This window comes from Scyliorhinus torazame, chromosome 3 (genome assembly GCF_047496885.1).
Source record: "Scyliorhinus torazame isolate Kashiwa2021f chromosome 3, sScyTor2.1, whole genome shotgun sequence".
Classification (NCBI taxonomy): Eukaryota; Metazoa; Chordata; class Chondrichthyes; order Carcharhiniformes; family Scyliorhinidae; genus Scyliorhinus; species Scyliorhinus torazame.
The window spans coordinates 246,809,446-246,830,792 of record NC_092709.1 but is presented as its reverse complement, the minus strand read 5'-3'; the positions used below and the strand labels follow the sequence as shown (position 1 = coordinate 246,830,792).

The 21,347-nt window shown below is 50.5% G+C and overlaps 1 protein-coding gene across 4 annotated transcripts in view; it reads right to left on the bottom strand.

Moving 5' to 3' along the window:
* The window catches only part of LOC140409039 (potassium/sodium hyperpolarization-activated cyclic nucleotide-gated channel 1-like), a 478,762-nt gene that overhangs the window by 160,369 nt on the left and 297,046 nt on the right, over positions 1-21,347 (bottom strand). For all 4 annotated transcript variants that reach the window (XR_011940266.1, XM_072497079.1, XM_072497078.1 and 1 more), the window contains one exon: positions 2,311-2,457. Coding sequence is in view for 3 of the 4 variants with exons in the window: in XM_072497079.1 (XP_072353180.1) it covers positions 2,311-2,457 (147 nt within the window). In the remaining variant the exon portion in view is untranslated. The remainder of the gene's footprint in view (positions 1-2,310; positions 2,458-21,347) is intronic.

Here is a 21,347-nt window from a genome sequence, read left to right as displayed (position 1 = left end):
AATCCAAGTCATTAATGGCTATCAAAAATGGCAGTGGTCTTATTATTGAACTGTGTAGAACACAGTGTATACCTTTCTCAGGTCCAATAAATAGCCGGCCACCACAACTCTCTATTTTCTATTCCTGAGTCAATTATGTATATTTTCCTGCAAGTGATGATGGAGTGTTCTTAAGATGTCCTTTCATTTTCTTCTGTTATCTGATGACCTTGACTTGTTCTCATACTCTCATGCAGGTGGAGGTGTAGAGGGAAAATTGTTTCTGGGTGACTTGAAAAATGGACAGTGAATTGCCCTGAGGGGATTGGCTATCACTTGAGCTTGCAGAGCATTACTGGCTCTGAGAGAGGGCATTTGACTTGAGACTGCTTGAATGTACCCTGTTGAGTGAGGTACAATGTGTTCATTAATTATAGATAAGAACAGATTTCACCATTGCAAAGAAGTTGGGTCGGAGAATCGCCGGGGGCTGGCAGGAATCCCGGCCCCGCCGGTAGCTGAATTCTCCGGCACCGGATATTCGGCGGAGGCGGGAATCGCGCCGCGCCGGTCGGCGGGCCCCCCCCTCGGCGATTCTCCAGCCTGCGATGGGCCGAAGTCCCGCTGCTGGAATGCCTGTCCTGCCAGCGAGGATCAAACTACCTCTCTTATCGGCGGGATCTGGCGGCGCGGGCGGGCTCCGGGGTCCTGGGGGTGACGCGGGACGATCTGGCCCCGGGTGGTGCCCCCACGGTGGCCTGGCCCACGATCGGGCCCACCGATCTGCGGGCGGGCCTGTGCCGTGGGGGCACTCTTTTCCCTCCGCCTCGGCCACAGCATTTACCATGGCCGACGCGGAAGAGACCTCCCCCCTGCGCATGCGCAGGGTGACGTCAGCGGCTGCGCATGCGCGGACTCGCGCCAGCCGGCTGGCGTGGAAAGCCTTTGGCGCCACGCCAGCCGGGGCAACTGAAAACACTGAGGCGCGGGCCTAGCCCCTCAAGGTCCCTAAAGGTGCGGAGAAATCCGCACCTTTGGGGCGGCCTGACGCCGGAGTGGTTCCCGCCACTCCATCCCGCCGGGACTAGTGGAGAATCCCACCCCAGGTCAGGGGGGTTGGTGTGACTACTGTGTTAATTGTTATTCCATCTGATGTCCTGTTTGGCTCTTTGAGGGGCAGGTTATACAGGTGGCAGGTTAGGAGATATCTAAAGTTCAACAAGTTAGTTCTCCCATGCGATTGGGTTTTGTGGATGACCTAAGACTGCAGGATTTCAATTTGTGTGGAAATATGTTTGGTGAAAGACATATACCGTGGTAACCAGAAAGTTTGCTGAGGCATTGACGACTTGGAAAATGTTTGGTAATGAGGTAGAGTAACAATAATCACAGTGAATATGTGTTCTACAATCTGAACCTCTTTGATGTTTAGTCTTGTTCTTTTAGCTGTCAACAGTTCTATGACCTGACCACAAATATAGGGGAAGAACGGTGCAGTGTCATGTGGTCTCTTGGAGGAGAGAGTTTTCATGGGAAGCTTTTCTGTCAGCATATATTGTGGAAATCAGGGGCGTCATTCTCCGCCGGCGGGAGTCTCCGTTCTGCCGGCGCCCGGGGGTTTCCCGACGGCGTGGGGCTGCCCCACAATGGGAAACCCCATTGACCGGCCGGTGTTACGGAGACTCCCGCCGGCCGGTCGGCGCAGAAATGTGGCGGGGCGGGTAGGAGAATTTCGCCCCCGATCTATTCCAGATTAAATGTAAAATGAGATGAGGAGGAACCACTTCTCACAGAGGTGGTGAATTTGTGGAACATGCTGCCCCATAGTGCAGTGGAATCTGAGTCATTAAATGGTTTCAAGCAGGAGATAGATATATTTCTGATTTAAAAAACAGATTAAAGGGATATGGAGAACAGGCAGGGGGTTGGATTTGAGACCAGCAAGAGATCAGCCATGATCTGATTGAATGGTGGAGCAGGGTCGAAGGACTAAATTGCCTACTTCTGCTCCCAATTCTGATGTTGCTATGTAAAACCATCAGCCGTCTACAATCTATCATGACGTAATCTAACCTTTCACTCCAGTAAAACGCATGGTCTATGATTTTAGCAGTTGTGAATCAAAACACAGTTCACTGATATAACTGTTGGACAGGCATGGGATAAAATCCTTTTTGAACAGATTTAAGCTATTGAAGTAATACTGTACATGCAAAACTCCTTCATGACTGTCTAAATTCATCACCAATTCTCAAAATATGAATTACAGGTATTATCCTAAAAATTAAAACATCTCACCAAATTGAGACAATGAACTTAGAAATAAGTTACCTCCCGAAGTGGATCATTCAATTCTTCCAGAATACTGTCTTCATCAAAGATCTTGCCTTGGTAGCGGTGCTCATAATAGTCATGGATCTTCTGCCGCATTTCAGCAGGCAGTTTGTGGAAGGACATGTACTGTTCCACTTGTTTGTACTGAAATAAAAAAGAGAAACACCACGTTAGATGAGCTGATTTGTCACCCACTGGAGCAGAGCTAATGACGTTTTTCCACAGTATGCTGTTTTCAAAGAAATGGCATGTGAAACAAACTGCTGAACAAAATGGGAACAAAATACACAGTGTACAGACATGTACAAAATAAATTAAACAACCCGGGAGGAAGCCACATAACACAGGGTATGGTCACGTCTTAAAGGAATATGGGAGAAAAACAGATTATTCAGTAAGTAATATTTTGGTGTTACAATGCCACAGGTTTAAAAGCCTGTATATTGTGATCGGGACAATGGGGTAATTTTGACTTTGGGTCATAATCACTCAGCTGTCAAGTGTACGCCTCCCCTGAATGTCACTCCCATTGGCTTCAATAACAGGCGCCTGAACTGATGTCGCCTGTTTCAGTCAGAAGTCTAAATTGTGCCCAAGGACGTATATAATTTTATACCTTTGAAAATGAATCAGTTAGAAGTGGAAATAAATTCAATTTTGGAAAAAAAGTTTAGGAAAGGAATGAAAATTTCCAAATGTAAAAATAGCAGTTGGAAATAACTGACATGGTCAGATACTGACGGGGAGATCTACAGAAGAGCAGTGGGGGGTGTTCAAAGAGGAAATTGGGAGGGTACAGGCCCAACATCTGGAGGGTAATAGGAAGGAGTAACAAGCCCAGAGAACCATGGATGACCAAAGATATTCAGGATACAATGAGAAGGAAGAGGGAGGCTTTTAATACGGACAAGGGGAGAAAATCAACAGAGGCAATAGTGGAGGAAAAAAGTGCAGGATGATGCTTACGAAAGCAATTAGGAAAGCAAAGAGGGGATATGAGAAATCTCTAGCTAGTAAAAGTAGGGAAAATACCAAGATATTCTATAAGTATATCAATGGGAAGAGGATAACTAGGGAAAAAGTAGGGTCCATCGGGGACCAAGCGGGGAATCTGTGGGTGTAGCCAGAGGATGTTGGTCGGGGGCTAAATTAATATTTCACATCTGTCTTCACCCAAGAGAATGAGGAGGCAGATATGGAACTCGGGTTATTGAGCAAGTTGTCATGGGGAGGGACAAGGTATTGGAAGTGTTGGCAGGCTTAAAAGTGGAGATATCTCCAGATCCGGATGAATTGAGTCCCAGGTTGCTGTGGGAGGCAAGGGAGGAGATGGTAGGGGCCCTGATCCAAATTTTTAATTCTTCTCTGACCACGGGAGAGGTGCCAGAAGACTGGAGAACTGCAAATGTGGTCCTGCTATTTGAGAAAGGCTGTCGGGATAAGCCAGGGGACTACAGGTCAGTAAGTCTTACATAAGTGGTAGGGAATCTAATGGAGAGGCAAGGTTTGATCAGGAATAATCAGCAGAGCTTCATCAGAGGGAGGTCATGCCTAACAAATTTGATTGAACTTTTTGAGGACGTGACTAAGTGTGTAGATGAGGGTAGTGCAGTGGAAGTAATTTACATGGATTTTAGCAAAGCATTTGACAAGGTCCCACATGGGAGACTTATAAAGAAGGCAAATGCACATGGGATATAGGGAAACTTGATAAGGTGGATTCAAAGCTGACTGAGCTGTAGGAAGCAGAGGGTGATGACAGACAGCTACTTTAGCAACTGGAAGCCAGTGTCCAGTGGCTTACCACAGGGATCTTTGATGGGTCCCCAATTATTTGTCATTTATATAAATGACTTAGATGACTACGTGTGGGTTAGGATCAGTGAGTTTGCGGATGACACAAAGATTGGCCGGGTGGTTAACAGTGAGGCTGAGAGTCTTGGGTTACAGGAAGATGTAGACGGGATGGTCAAATGGGCAGAAAAGTGGCAGATGGAATTTAATCCTGAAAAGTGTGATGTGTTACACTTTTAGCACACTGGGCTAAATAGCTGGATTTTAAAGCAGACCAAGGCAGGCCAGCAGCACGGTTCAATTCCCGTACCAGCCTCACCGAACAGGCGCCGGAATATGGCGACTAGGGGCTTTTCACAGTAACTTCATTTGAAGCCTACTTGTGACAATAAGCGATTTTCATTTTCATTTCATTTCAGTTTGGAAGGAGAAATTTGACAAGGAAATGCTGAATTAATGGCACCACACTGGGAAGTTCTGAGGAACAAAAAGACCGTGGCATGTTTTTCCACAGCTGGAGTACTGTGTGCAGTTCTGGTCACCACATCATAGGAAGGAAGCGATTGCACTGGAGCGGGTGCAGAGGCGTTTCACCAGGATGTTGCCTGGGATGGAACATTTTAGTTATGAAGAGAGGTTCGATAGGTTTGGGTTGTTTTCGCTGGATCAGAGAAAACTGAGGGGCGACCTGATGGAGGTGTACAAGATTATGTGGGGCATGGACAAGGTGGATAGGGGACAGCTGTTCCCCTTAGTTGAAGAGTTGATTAAGAGGGGACACAAGTTCAAGTTGAGGGGTGGGAGGTTCAGGGGATTTGAGGAAAAGCATTTTTATCCAGACGATGGTGACAGTCTGGAACCCACTGCCTGGGAGGGTCGTAGAGGCAGGTTGCTTGACATCCTTTGAAAAGTACCTGGATGAGTACTCGGGGCGAAATTCTCTGGAAACGGCGCGATGTCCGCCGACTGGCGCCCAAAACGGCGCAAATCAGACGGGCATCGCGCTGCCCCAAAGGTGCGGAATGCTCCGCATCTTTGGGGGCCAAGCCCCAACCTTAAGGGGCTAGGTTGGCGCCGGACGAATTTCCGCCCCGCCAGCTGGCGGAAAAGGCCATTGGTGCCCCGCCAGCTGGCGCGGAAATGACATCTCCGGGCGGCGCATGCGCGGAAGGGTCAGCGGCCGCTGGCGGCATTCCCGCGCATGCGCAGTGGAGGGAGTCTCTTCTGCCTCCGCCATGGTGGAGACCGTGGCGGAGGCGGATGGGAAAGAGTGCCCCCATGGCACAGGCCTGCCCGCGGATCGGTGGGCCCCGTTCGCGGGCCAGGCCACCGTGGGGGCACCCCCCGGGGCCAGATCTCCCCGCACCCCCCCCTAGGACCCCGAAGCCCGCGCGCGCCGCCTTGTCCCGCCGGTAAGGTAGGTGGTTTAATTTACGCCGGCGGGACAGGCATTTTAGCGGCAGGACTTCGGCCCATCCGGGCCGGAGAATCGCGTGGGGGGGCCCGCCAACCGGCGCGACGCGATTCCCGCCCCCGCCGAATATCCGGTGCCGGAGACTTCGTCAACTGGCGGGGGGTCGGAGAATCTCGCCCTAGGCCTGTCATAACATTCAAGGATATGGGCCAAGTGCTGGTAAATGGGATTAGGATTGGCAGATCAGGTGCCTTTCATGCGCCGGTGCAGACTCGATGGGCCGAAGGGCCTTTTCTGCACTGTATTTTTCTGTTATACCTAATAAAACTGAACTCAGTTGTAGTTAGAAGCACAAACATGCTTGCAGAAACTGATGGTTGGTGGTTACAGTGGAATTTGTTTAGTGAAAACATGCATTTACCCCTGAACATCACCTTTGACCTTATATTGACATGAGAATTAGGAACAGGAGTAGACATTTGACACCTTAAACCTGCTTTGCTATTCAATAAAATCATGGTGGATTGTCCACCTCAGCTACCCCGTCCTGCACTGTATTCCAATACATTTAGGACGGAATTCTCCCATCCTGGTTCAACATCCCGTGGCAGGGGGAGGATAGTGGAGAGTTTCCTGCTGCAGAAGCTGGAGGGAAAATACGCCAAATCTTCCAGCCCTGACCTCATTAATTATGCAACGGAATGTTTTGCACTGTATTCCCCGATGAGGCAGGCCTGATAGTGTGTGATATTCCATCCTAGCCGAGCAACATATTGAAAAGGCTCCCAACATCATTGGCCCACTCTTGAAGAAGGTGGACCTCCTGAATACTATGATGGATCTCCGCTAGCCTCTGAGGCTGGAAAATGGGCCCCCTACAGGACACTGAATCTGGAAAGTCCACTTGCAGATGTACCCCCCACCCAACGCTGTGGTGTTCCAGGGTTCAGGGTTGCAGGCAGTTACCATCCTGAACTCGGGAGGCAGCCCCAGTTATTGTTCAGGTGAGACATCTGCACACCGCATTGTACTAGGCAAGTTTCGAACTGGCATGTTTCCCGACTGGTGCTGTGGAGAACCATGGGTGAAATTCTCCGGTATCGGCGCGATGTCCGCCGACTGGTGCCCAAAATGGCGCAAATCAGTCGGGCATCGCGCTGCCCCAAAGGTGTGGAATGCTCCGCATCTTGGGGGCCGAGCCCCAACCTTAAGGGGCTAGGCCCGCGCCGGATGAATTTCCGCCCCGCCAGCTGGCGGAAAAGGCCTTTGGTGCCCCGCCAGCTGGCGCGGAAATGACATCTCCGGGCGGCGCATGCGCGGGAACGTTAGCGGCCACTGACGGCATTCCCGCACATGCGCAGTCTCTTCCGCCTCCGCCATGGTGGAGACCGTGGCGAAGGCGGAAGGGAAAGAGTGCCCCCACGGCACAGGCCCGCCCGCGGATCGGTGGGCCCCGATCGCGGGCCAGGCCATCGTGGGGGCACACCCCGGGGCCAGATTGCCCAGCACCCCCCCCCCCCCCAGGACCCCGCCCGCGGCGCCTTGTCCCGCCGGTAAGAGAGGTGGTTTAATCCACGCCGGCGGGACAGGCATTCCAGCAGCGGGACTTCGGCCCATCCGGGCCTGAGAATCGCGGGGGGGGGGGGGCGCCAACCGGCGTGACCCGATTCCCGCCCCCGCCGAATATCTGGTGCCGGAGAATTCGGCAACCGGCGGGGGCGGGATTCACGCCAGCCCCCGGCGATTCTCCGACCCGGCGGGGGGTCGGAGAATCTCGCCCCAGATGTGGGTGGTTGAGCCTTCACCTGCATCCCATTAGCGGGATGCAAATGAGTTTCACACCGGCCTCCAGCGGGTTTCATGATCCGCCATGTCAGGCAACAAAATCGTACGGGAAATTCACACCGGTGTAAAAACGATTTTTGGGCCCCCTGCCGAATTCTCCCCCTCCCCTTCCCACCATCCGCCATTGAACCCGCTAACGGGGACAGAGAATAATTCCGCCCTTAGTATCCAAAAATCTATCAACTTCAGCTTTTAATCACAGATTTTTCTTCATGCAAAGTTTGCACCTGAGTACCAGTGGATACTCTTGTCACAGAAGAGAAAGACAAAGAGCTTTAATCCCTATTTGTCCGAGTACTATGTTTCTTTTATATATATTGTTTATGGAGTCATAGAAGGTGAGACCAATCTGCCATCTATTGTTCCCAAATTCTTCCTTCTGGATAAATAGGTAACTTCAGAGGGAAATATGTTACCTTATAGAACGACTACAATTGGAATATAAATGGGTTATAAATATAAGTAAATGTCTGAAAATATGAACAGGCGTAGGCCATTTAGCTCTTCGAGCATATTCTGCTGCCTGTGCCTGATCTGTGACTCCACATTGCCCAATGTTTCCCTTGTCCCTTAATATCTTGAGCGAACAAAAATCTATCCAGCCCAGATTTAAAATTAACAATTGGCTCAGCCTCAACTGCTATTTGCAGAAAAGTGTTTTGAACTTCTACCGCCATTTACATGTAGAAGAGCTTCCTCAATTGAATCTTGAAAGTTTTGATTCTAAATTTTAGACTGTGCCCCCTATTTCTGGACATGCCAATCAGGAGCATCCCTTTCTCTCTCTTTACCTCATCTATTCCACTTCATAATTTTGGAAACTTTGATCAAAACTGCTGAATGTTTTAAATTGCAGGGAATATAAAACCTTGTTGTGTTATCATGCTACTTAATTCAACACTTCAAGTCCAGGAGCACGATTCACGTGAAAAATGTCAAAGTTCAGTTTAGGACACTTGTGGCGGGGTATTCTGCGACGGGTGCAATTCCAAGATTGAGAACGCTATACAACTGCACTTGGCCATTTATTTGGGCCTTAGGGAGTTTCATTGCGTCAATACCGCACCTGGAATATCTTCTGGCACTGGGGAGTTGAACCCGCCAGCAGGACCAGCTCCTCACAGATCAGGGTGCCATTTTAAAATGCTACCCTGGGCCGAGATTCTCCGAGTCTCCACACCGAAATGGCGCTTGGCGCGGGGGCAGAAAATGGGGCCACAGACCCGCATTTAGGTCCGACGTCGGGACATGATTCTCCGGCCACCAGAGAATCGCCGCCAGTCGCGCGCAGCGGATTGACGTGGCGCCGGTCGGGGGACGTTGAAAGAGGCCCCCGCGGCGATTCTCCACGGTCGACCGGCCGAGTTCCCGCCGGTGTGGTTCACGTATGGTTCCACCCAGTGGGAGTTCGACATCGCGGCTGCGGTGACCGTCCTGGTAGGGGTTGGGGGGGGATCAGTCTCTGGGGGGGCCTCCACGATGGCCAGGCCCGCGATTGGGGGCCACCGATCGGCGGGCGTGCGCGATCTGGGGAGAGCCTACCTTCTTCCGCGCTGGTCTGCTGTGTGGCTCCTCATGTTGCGAGGCCCCGGCACAGAAGCGGCAACCGTGCACGTGCGCGGATCCACAGCTGGCAGTGCAGGGCCGCGTGTGGCAGCTGGAGCTGCGTGGAGCACTCCGGCGCCGTGCTGGCCCCCTGTGGGCTACAGAATCGCTGGGCCAAGAGGCCAGTTAACGCCGGCGTGTAAAACTCCGGTATTTATGCCGGCGCCAACAGTTAGCCGCGTTTTGGGAGAATCCCGACCCTGATCTTTACATCTCTCCTTTCAGGACCCCCCTTCACCTCCACAACCTTTCTGCTGCCTCTAAAACCCCTTTCATGGGCATAGCTCTCCAGGCTAGTTTGGCACAGCCAGGGTCCCCAGGTGGCACTGCCAGGGTGCCCTGTGGCACTGACAGAGCTCCCAGGTGGCAGGGTGAGTGCCAAGTTGCTATCCTGCCCTGTCCTCGGCCACCTGGGGGCTCTTTGGTACAACCTGCTGACCTGCCTGGTACTAATCGAAACTTGGTTGAGACTCGCAGGCACCGGGTGAATTTGGCGATGGGATATAAATATCAGTGACATAACGGGATTCTCGACTTGCAATGTAAGGAACTTCATTTGCACATATTAACATCTCATTATCAGTTTTCTACACCTGAATCATTCACCTCCTTGTAAGAAATTCCATTTCCATGGAACCGGCGTGAATCAGAACTGGTCTCCTAAGGTGTGCACCTGGTGAGCAGACCTCTCAGAGGAGTTCAGGTGAATGTACTGCTCTGGGGGATGAGAGTCATGGTTGAGCACTAACTAAGCAATGCCCAGCGAGGTGGGGGGTTCATGGGCTGGGGTTCCTAGATATCTATTGCACTGGGGCGCCCTTTAAATATGATGGCCGATCTTCAAAAAGCCGAATTTTAATGCCCTTTTTGCCAGTGGGATCTTCCGGTTCCACCGAAGGCGGATTTCCAAGCGGCTGGATATAGGGAGGCAGTAGTATCGTGGTATTGTCGCTGGACTAGTAATCAAGAAAACCAGAGTCATGCTCTGGGGACCCTGGGTTTGAAGCCCGCAATTGCAGGTGGTGAAATTTGAATTCGATAAAAATCTGGGCCGGGATTCACCGAGCCTCCGCGCCGAAATGGCGCTCGGCGCGGGGGCGGAGAAATGAGCCTCAGACACACGATCGGCTCTGAGGGCCAGGATGCGATTCTCAAGCGACCGGAGAATCGCTGCCAGCCGTACACAAACGGTCGACGCGGCGCCGGTCGGGTCCCATTGAAAGAGGCCCCCGCGGTGATTCTCCGCAGTCGACCGGCCGAGTTCCCGCCGGTGTGATTCATGTATGGTTCCACATGGCAGGAGCTCGGACCCGCGGCGGCGGTGGCCGTCCTGGTGGGGTTGGGGGGGGGGGGTGCGGGCCTCCATGACGGCCAGGCCCGCGATCGGGGGCTACCAATTGACGGGCGCAACACAATCCGGGGGAGGGGGCCTACCTTCTTCTATGCCAGCCCACTGTGTGGCTCCGCCATTTTGCACGGGCCCAGCGTGGAAGCGGCTACCGCGTGCATGCGCGGACCTGCGGCCGGCAGTGCAGGGCCGCATAGTGGCGCCGGAGCTGCATAGAGCACTGCGGTGCAGTGCTGGCCCCCTGTGGGCTTCAGAATCGCTGGGCCAAGAGGCCCATTTACACCGTCGTGAAACACTCCGGTGTTTACGCCGGCGTCAACACTTGGCTGCGTCTCTGCAGAATCCCGGATTTATTAGTCTGAAAGTCTAATAAATGTGACCGTGAAACCATTGTCAATTGTGAACCCATCTGGTTCACTAATGTCCTTTTGGGAAGGAAATCTGTCGCCCTTACCTGGTCTGGCCTACGGATCCATGACAATGTGGTTGACTCTTAAATGCCCTTAGGGATGAGCAATTAATGCTGGCCCAGCCAGCGATGCCCACAACCCATGGATGAATAAAGAAAAAGGATGGGTGAGTCATTCATAACGCCGCAGACATTGGTGGGACCGGCAGATCCCTCCGGCAACTAATAGCGAGCCTCCTCCACCACTGGAAAATCCCGCCTTAAGTTGCTGGCGGTGCAGGCTCACTCAGAGCAACAGAGAAAGTCACTGGCACCCGCTTTTCCCACCCACTATTGGAAAGTCACATCCCAAGGGTTTAATGTCAGACAGTTCCTGAAAGTTTACTTGATAACGATGCCCTGCTAAATCAAACAAATAGACATGCATTGTCAAGGGCTGTCAAGTGACCTGAATTTCTGTACCTCTGTCTCCTTACAGGGATCTGCAGGTAAATTCTGCAGAATCTCGCAATCTGCTGCCCACAGGTGCATCTCTCGGGGAACCATATATGCGTTACACGCACTTCTCAATCGACGATGCCAGTCAGAATGAGCGGCTGCTCAACTTTGCTGCTCTGTTTGGATTTTCAGTGTTCCAGGGAGTCATCGACTGCACACATGTGACTACATGGTGCCCCCAGCTTTAGCAACCGAAAGGGGTTTTATTCCATCAATATTCAGCTGGTCTGAAGCCAAATAAATCATCACATCACATCGGTGCAAACTTTGCAGGAGGCGGCCATGATGTTTTCAGCCTGCGCCAGCCAAGCCTTGCTCAGAAATTCGCACATTGAAGCAGAGCTAACGGTTGGCTCCTTGTAGACAAGTGCTACCCTCAGAAGATATGGCTGATGACATTGGCGAGGAGCCCAGATAATGATACCCATGGAAAAGTACAACTAAAACCAGATGATCATGGGAATAATTAATTAATAAAACTGAAATTGAAAGCTTAGTAATGGTGACCATGAAACTATCAGATTGTCGTAAAAACTGGCCTACATGTGACTCCAGACTCACAGTAATGTGATTGAGTCTTAACTGCCCTGTGAAATGACCTGGCAAGCCACGAGGTTGTACCAGACGACTGCAGAAAAGTTGAAAGGGAAAGAAACCAGGGGCGTCATTCTCCAACCCCCCGCCGGGTCGGAGAATGGCCGTTGGCCGCCGTGAATCCCGCCCCCGCCCCCGCCGAAGTCTCCGCTCCCGGAGATTGGGCGGGGGCGGGAATCCAGCCGCGCCGGTTGGCGGGACCCCCCGCTGGATTCTCCGGCCCGGATGGGCCGAAGTCCCGCCCAGGAATTGCCTGTCCCGCCGACGTAAATCAAACCTGGTATTTACCGGCGGGACCAGGCAGCGTGGGCGGGCTCCGGGGTCCTGGGGGGGGCGCGGGGCGATCTGACCCCGGGGGGTGCCCCCACGGTGGCCTGGCCCGCGATCGGGGCCCACCGATCCGCGGGCGGGCCTGTGCCGTGGGGGCACTCTTTCCCTTCCGCCTCCGCTACGGCCTCCACCATGGCGGAGGCAGAAGAGACTCTCCCCACTGCGCATGCGCGGGAAACTTTCGGCGGCCGCTGACGCTCCCGCGCATGCGCGGGGAAACTGACAGCGGCCGCTGACGCTCCCGCGCATGCGCCGCATTTCCGCGCCAGCTGGCGGGGCAACAAACGCCATTTCCGCCAGCTGGCGGGGCGGAAATCCCTCCGGCGTCGGCCTAGCCCCTCAATGTTGGGGCTAGGCCGCCAAAGATGCGGAGACTTCCGCACCTTTTTGCCGGCGCGATGCCCGTCTGATTTGCGCCGGCTTTGGCGCCAGTCGGCGGGCATCCCGCCGTTGGGGGAGAATTTCGCCCCAGATGACTACCTGCTATTTTCCACCAAAACAACAAAATCACAAGCTAGCCCAGTCAATCCTGCAAAGCACTCCTTATGAACATCTGGGTACTTACACCAAAATTGAGACAGCTGTCTCCCAGAGTCGTCAAGCTATACAGCCTAACAAATCATACCTTAGAGCCAATGTACGGGACAACACCATCACCATTCCAAGGTCGGTCCTGTTCTACTCAGCAGACCTAGCAGCTGAAAACTGGTCATGCATGAGGTGCTCTGATCCATCAGCAGCAGCAGAATTATATTCAGCCACAATCTGTAACTTCATGGCCCAGCATATGCCTCTTTCGACCATTACCATGAAACCAGGGATCAATCTGGTTCAATGAGGAGTACAGAAGAGCATGCTTACGGCAGCACCAGGCACACCTAAAAATTAGGTGCCAAACTGGTGAAGCTACAACTCAGGACTACTTGCATGCCAAGTATCAGGTAGCAGATAAAGCTAAGCAATCCCAGAACCAATGATTCAGATCAAATTTCAGTAGTCCTGCCACTTCCAGTTATGAATGCTGGTGGACAATTAAACACAAACTGGAGAAGGCAGCTTCACAAATATCCCCAAACTCAATGCTGGGGAGGCCAGCAACCATTTTCAGCCAGAAATGCTGAGTTGATGATCCAGCTTGACCTGCTCTTGAGATCCCGAACATCACAGTCACCAGTCTTCAGACAATTTGATTCATTCCGCGTGATATCAAGAAATTACTGAAAGAACAGGATACAGCAAAGACTACAGGCCCGACAACACCCTGGCAGTAGTACTGAAATCTTGTACTCCAGTACTAGTGATGTCTGAGATAAGCTATTCCAATACTGCATTTACCTGACAATGTGGAAAATTGCCCAATATCCTGTCCATACAAAGCAGTACTTATCAAATCCAGTGAGTTTACTCTTAATCATCAGCAAAGTGATGGAGAGTGTCGTGAACAGTATTCTCGAATGGCATTTATGCAGCAAATAACCTGCTCAACGATGCTCCGTTTAGGCACCAACAGGTATACTCAACTGTGGACCTCATTACAACATTAGTTCAAAAATGGACAAAGAGCTCCATTCAAGAGATCAGAGTGACTACTCTTGATGTGAAGGCGGTATTTGATAGAGTTTGACATAATTTCCTTTTCAAATTGGCAGGCAGTAACGAGTGGGGTACTACAGGGATAGGTGCGGGGCTCCCAGCTATTCCCAATATATATTAATGATTTGGATGAGAGGACAAAATGTAACATCTCAAAGTTTGCAGATGATACCAAGTTAGGTAGGAGGATGAATTGTGACGAGGATGCAGGGATCCTACAGCATAGATTCATAGAATTTACAGTGCAGAAGGAGGCCATTCGGCCCATCGAGTCTGCACCGGCTCTTGGAAAGAGCACCCTACCCAAGGTCCACACCTCCACCCTATCCCCATAACCCAGTAACCCCACCCAACCCAGTAACCCCACCCAACACTAAGCATGATCTGGACAGATTGGGCGAGTGGGCAAATCAATGGCAGATGCAGTAAAACTTGGATAAGTGTGAGGTTATTCACTTTGGAAGCAAAAACGGGAAGGTAGATTACTACCTGAATGGTCGTAAATTGGGAGAGGGGAGGAGTGTGCAGCGGGATCTGGGTGTCCTTGTGCATCAGTCGCTGAAGGTAAGGATGCAGGTGCAGCAGGCGGTAAAGAAGGCTAATGGTATGTTGGCCTTCATTGCGAGAGGTTTCGAGTATAGAAGCAGGGATGTGTTGCTGAAACTATACAGGGCCTTGGTGAGGCCACACCTGGAGTATTGTGTGCAGGTTTGGTCTCCTTCTCTTAGGAAGGATGTTCTTGCTCTCTCTCACTCTCGTGCAGCGAAGGTTTACCAGACTGATTCCAGGGATGGCGGGACTGGCATGTGAGGAGAGATTGATTAGGTTGGGATTGTTTTTGTTGGAGTTCAGAAGAATGAGGGGTGATCTCATAGAGACTTTTAAAATTTTAACGGTACTAGGCAGGGTAGATGCAGGGAAGATTTTACCAATGATGTGTGTGTCCAGAACCAGGGGTCACAGTCTGAGGACAGGTAAAGGAGACATTTCTTCACCCAAAGAGTGGTGAGCCTGTGGAATTCATTACTACAGGAAGTAGTTGATGCTAAAACTTTGAATATATTCACGAGGCGGCTAGATATAGCACTTCAGGAGAATGGGATCAAAGGCTATGGGGGAAGCAGGATTAGGCTATTGAGTTGGATGATCAGCCATGATCGTGATGAATGGCGGAGCAGGCTCGAAGGGCCAAAAGGCCTCCTCCTATCCTATCTTCCATGTATCTATGTATCAAGGAGCCCTGGCAAAATGTAAGTCATTAGGAATCAAAAAAACCTCACCACTGATTGGAGTCATACCCGAAAAAAGAAAGATGGTTGTGGCATTTGGAGGCCAGTCACCTTCGCCCCAGAACTTGTCTGCTGGAGTTCCTCAGGATTGTGCCCTCAGCCCAACCATCTTCAGCTGCTTCATCAACAGCCTTCCCTCTATCATAAGGTGAGAAGTGGAGATGTTTGCTGATAATTGCAAAATGTTCAGTAAAATTCATCATTCCTCAGCTACTGAAGCAGTTCATGACCACATGCAGCAAGTCCTGGACAACATTCAGGCTTGGCTGGCAAGTTGCCAAGTAACACACATGAGCTAGGCAATGACCATCTCCAACAAGAGAGAATCTAACCATCTCCCCTTGACATTCAATGGAGTTACAATTACTGAATTTCCAAAATCAACATCCTGGGGTTTACAATTGACCAGAAACTGAACTGGACTAGTCGTATGAATACTGTGGCTAGAAGAGCAGGCCAGAATCTAGGAATATTGAGGTGAGTAACCACCTGCTGACCCCCCCAAAGCCTACCAACCATCTGCAAGGCACAGGTCAGATGTGTGAAAGAGATCTGTCTTGCTGAATGCAGCTCCAACAATATCATTCACTAGAAAGCTGCCCACTTGGTCAGAATCCCATCCACTGCCTTAAATGTTCACTGCCTCCACATTGGCACACAGTTACAGTAGTGTGTACTGTATACAAGATCCTCTGCAGCAATTCAGTAAGGCTCCTTCAACAGCACCTTTCAATCCACAAACTCTACCACCTACAAGGACAAGGGCAGCAGATACATGGTAAAACTGCCACCTGCAAGTGCCGCTCCAAACCACACACCATCCTGACTTAGAACTATATCGCCATTCCTTCATTGTTGCTGGGTCAAAGTTCTGGGACTCCCTCCCTCACATCACTATGGGTGTACCAACACCACATGGATTGCAGCTCACCATTACCTTCTCAAGGACAGGTTGGGATAGGCACCAAATGCTGACTTTTCCAGTGATGCTCACATCCCATGAAACAATTTTTTAAAAACTGCCTCCACAATATTACTGCAGACTGATATTCACCAGCTGTAGCCTACAGAACCTATCTGAGGATCGCTGCCTGCATTGTAGCTGGTTCAGATGGGTCCAGAGAAAACTGACAATCTGCCTCAGGAGGCCCAACTGATACCTGCAGCTTTCTGGAAACATATCAATGATGCCTGAAGTCCAACTTTCAAAGAACCTTGAGTCATTGCTAGTACATTTACCATTTGGACCTGAAATTGTGCCTATACAAATTTCTCCACAATCGGTTTTAAAATATAGCAGTGAATGTATCTAAAATGGCCACCTGAAAAGAGTGATGGGACATGTGGTCAGGCTTGGGACACAGACAAGCTGCAGTTTGTATATTTGCAAACGACAGCCCAGACTTATGCAAGAATCCACACCTGCTGAAGGCCACTCAAAGGTCTTCCCAGGACAATGGGCTCCAGATAGAAACTAACAATAAGTGGCAGGCTCGGGGGCACCTGTTTGCCTTACTTGGGAAGGCCTACATGCCCTGGACACCAACAGCCCATGGCCGACCTGGATCTGCCCAGCTATCAAAGTGCCCACCCCTAATTGGCCAGGATCGATCAAGGCGATCAAGACCCTATTGATCCATTGGCTCCTCACCTGGTACCGCCCAAAAGGGCGTGAAAGATCGGAGGATAAAAGAACTGTGCAACCAACACTCGCTCTATTTTGAACCGGCTCTCTGCACCTGACATCCAATTGCAGCACAGCTACCAACATCAGCCAAGTTCAAACACCTACCGAAGGATGATCATCCAGCACAGATGACCTACTTGAGTTCCAGCTGCCATAGGTGAGGAAACAGATAAGGCCATATCTACCCTACATCTGCCAGTCATTTGGAAGTTAGGTTGAGGTCGTTAAGTGTGATAGTTGTAGCCTTAGTGTGCATGAACGCGTGATTATTTAAATATATAACCTTGTGTCCAACAAATTAACTGTGATTGAACTGAAATACTTGTCTGATTATTTGTCCACCATATGGGTAAACATGTACTGTGGTTATAAAAGAGCAACATCACTGAACATCAGAGTGTTGCATTCTCGTAGGAAAATGCAAAAAATCTCTGTCAAACGTCTTTTCTTGAAGGCAAAGGGTCAAGGTGGGTGGCACAGTGGTTAGCACTGCTGCTTCACACCGCCAGGCACCGAGGTTCAATTCCGACCTTTGGTGACTGTCTGGCGTGGGGTTTGCCCGTTCTCCCCGTGGCTGTGTGGGTTTTCTCCGGGTAATCCGATTTCCTTCCACAGTCCAAAGATGTACAGGTTAGGCGGATTGGCCATGATAAATTGCCCCTTTATGCCCAAAGGTTGGGTGGGGTTATGGGGATAGGACAGGAACATGGGCCTAGACAGGGAGTTCTTTCGAAGGGGTGGTGCAGACTCGATGGGCTGAATGGCCTTCCTCTGCACTGTAGGGATTTTATGATTCTACGGTAAAGTTTCAGAGAGTCTCCAATGGGAACCCGCAGAAGCCAGGTTATTTCTGACCTGTCTGGCAAGAGCGTCTTCTCTTGCGGCTCCTCCAGAAAATCAGTTCAGGAAAAGGGAGGCCTCAGCTTTCCTTGTGGGCCTTGGTGGGATACTTCAGATCCTCCAAATTGAAAGATTTACCTTGCACATCTTGACATCCCAATCTCCTTCCAAACCGCTTCACCCAAGCAGGAAAATTCCAGGCCCCCCGCTGGCTTAGAGCTGAGTTGAAATCACAGCCAGGATCCGATGATGCCATTAGACCCAACCTGCATTTTTAAAGATGGTCCTTGCTGGTTACAGACCACGGGCGCGATTCTCCACTCCCACGCCGGTTGGGAGAATCGCCTGGGGCGCCAAAATTTCCCGGCACGCTTGTCCGATGCCTTCCCGCGATTCGTCCGACGCCCTCCCGCGATTCTCCCAAGCGGCGGGAACGGCCCGGTCGGGTTTCGCGGGCCGCAGGCCGGAGAATCGCCGGGGACACCGAAAATGGCGATTCTCCGCTATTCTCAGGCCCGGATGGGCCGAGCGGCCAGGCCAAAACGGTGGGTTCCCCCCGGCGCCGTCCATACCTGGTCGCTGCAGTCGTGAGTGGTGCGTGAACGCTGGGGGGGGCGGCCTGCGGGGGGGGGGCGAGGGGGGATCCTGCACCGGGGGGTACCGGTGTGGGGTGGCCCGCGATCGGTGCCCACCGATCGTCGGGCCGTCCTCTCTGAAGGAGGACCTCCTTCCTTCCGCGGCCCCGCAAGATCCGTCAGACATCTTCTTGCGGGGCGGACTTAGAGAGGACGCCGGCCAACCCGCGCATGCGTGGATGATGCCTGTCATGCGGCGCTGGCCACGCCATCTATGCGGCGCCGCTCTTACGCGGGCGACAAGGCCTGGCGGGTGTAGATGACGCGGCCCTGATCGTAGCCCATTGTCAGGGCCTGAATCGGTCGGGACCGGGGCTGTTTCGCGCTGTCGTGAATCTCGACAGCGTTCACGACGGCGCGGCCACTTCGGCGTGGGAGTGGAGAATCGCGCCCGTAACATGTTCAAAAAAGATTAAAACTTTAATCGTTGGGATCCAAATGGAAAGGCAAATGGTGGGCAAGTTAGCTGTGACACTTTAAGTGACTAGCAGGGTGAAAATCTCCCCCAGTGACTCTTAAATCTGACTTATAAATTTTTGCCAACAGCACAATTTACTTAGCTACTGCTGACATTCTTACTGAATATTTCCCTCAGGAAAATGTGTTTCAACTTCATGCATCCCTCATGTCTGGTGGTACTTTTCAATTAATAGAAGCTAAAATAAAGAAAATGTCACATAGAAATGTCCAAAAAATAATGATATACTCAGTGCCCCGTGTAATGCTTAATTTGTTACATGAGAGAATGGAGTATAACACACAGTCACAAACAAACATTCTCATTACAGCTGCCATTAACTTGCAAATTTATCAATAATTTATCTCACTGTTGGTGTCTGTTCTCACCTTTTTGGCAGGATGATTACTACAAGAGGTAACATTTAATATTTCAAAAGCAGAGTGATTAAAAAGCTAGGAGGTACCAGATGGTTTTCCCAAAGATATTTCAGCCTGCACCTCCAATGACTGAACTCTTTCATTGTGATACAACCTGAAATTGAACTCTTCACAATGTCAGCAGTCTTCTTTGCAGCCATTAATTTTGGCAATGGAGTTAGGATTAAAGGTTACAACGTAAAAAGAATATTACCTCTACACTCCCTGAAGTATAATTGCCCCCTTTCTTTATCCAGATAAAGACTAGAGACAGTTGAAAATTATAAGGTACTTGTGTCCAAATACTTGATTTCCACACATAGCAAGTGAAACTCCAAGCTGAAATAGTAACGTTACCTCTTTGATTCTTATTGAGCAAGGATCCACAGATGTCAATGGTCCCCCAGTTTCTCATCCAAAGCTACAATACAGTACAGAAATAAATATGCTACTGATTAAACAACTCCATGGATATGAGCCCAAATCCAACACTGGCAATTTGTTAATCTTAATTCAACAAATTGCGATTGTCATTCAATGAAACAAATAGTACATTAATGCTCATCAGGGAAGGAAATTTGGCATTCCTTACTAGGTCCAGTTTACATGTGGCTCTAGTCCCATACAAGGGACTGGATTTTATGCTCTACTGTTGGTGGGTTTGTAGGTGGGGGTCATTAAATCCAGAAGACAGTTTTCCCATCACACTTGTACCAGTGGTAGGGGTGGTTTTGCATTGCCCGCTCATCCGTGGGCCAATTGAAGGCATTCAGTCAGTAATTAAGTAATTCCCGCTTACGGACCTCATCTCACTGTCACAGGGATTTAACCTTCACCAGTAGAGGCTCACACCAAGTTCCCAGTGCTGCAGGTTTCCCTGTACAGCTTGATGTTATGAGGGGGGCGGAGGGGTGGGGGTGGAGCCAACCGGTCCATCAGAAGGCCCCCTCAAGGTTTTATGTCCCCCCCGCCAACCCCCCCGCCCAGGCTGTCCTCGTCCTATGATCTCTCACATTCCAGGCCTCCATTGCCTTTGTCAGGGTCTGCAAGCCGGCAAGACCCCATAAACTTTCCCAAATCCCGATCCCATGTCCCGTGCCTCTGTACCCAAATCCCGATCCCATGTCCCGTGCCTCTGTCCCGATGTTTTGGAGAGCTGCCAGCCAATCAAAAGAAAGCAGCTCTCTGCGGTGGGACTTAAGGTCAGAAATCCCACCTCCAGTCTTTCGCGGACTCCCTCCAACAACTATCCCCTCTCGATATTTTTAGCAGGGCTGGGTGGGTAATGCGATCCGGTACCTCATATAGTTCAGCCAAGATGTCAAATTAGTAACACCTTTCAATGTAAAATGTAAGGAATGCTTGTGCCACTGGGTATTGCTTCCTTTCTTTGAGTGTGCACTATTTTTAAAAATAAATTTAGAGTACCCAATTTTTTTCCAATTAAGGGGCAATTTAGCATGGCCAATCTACCTACCATGCACATGTTTGGATTGTGGGGGTGAAACCCACGCAGGCATGGGGAGAATGTACAAACTCGACACGGATAGTGACCCAGGGCCGGGATTCGAACCCGGGTTCTCAGCGCCGCAGTCCCAGTGCTATCCACTGCGCCACATGCCAGCCCGAGTGTGCACTGTTAAGTGTCTGTTTAACTCACTGGTGACATATAATGGAAATGGAAGAGTACTACCAAATGTTTTTATCAAATTAGTCTCGAGAATTGATTAAGAGTTGATTTCACAGATATCAAGCAGAAGGGCCCAACTCGTGTTCATTCATAAAATTAACTTTGCCCAAAATGGGTGCTTTTTTCAAAACTGTACTTTTACCCATATTGATTTAGCAAACTCAAGTTCTGTAATACATGGATTACAGAGGTTCAAGAAAGCAGCTCACCACTACCTTCTCAAGGGCAAATAAAAGCAGGGATGTACTTCTGAAGCTTTATAAAGCATTAGTTAGGCCCCATTTAGAATACTGTGAGCAATTTTGGGCCCCACACCTCAGGAAGGACATACTGGCACTGGAGCGGGTCTAGCGGAGATTCACACGGATGATCCCAGGAATGGTAGGCCTAACATACGATGAACGTCTGAGGATCCTGGGATTATATTCATTGGAGTTTAGGAGGTTGAGGGGAGATCTAATAGAAACTTACAAGATAATGAATGGCTTAGATAGGGTGGACGTAGGGAAGTTGTTTCCATTAACAGGGGAGACTAGGACCCGGGGGCACAGCCTTAGAATAAAAGGGAGTCACTTTAGAACAGAGAT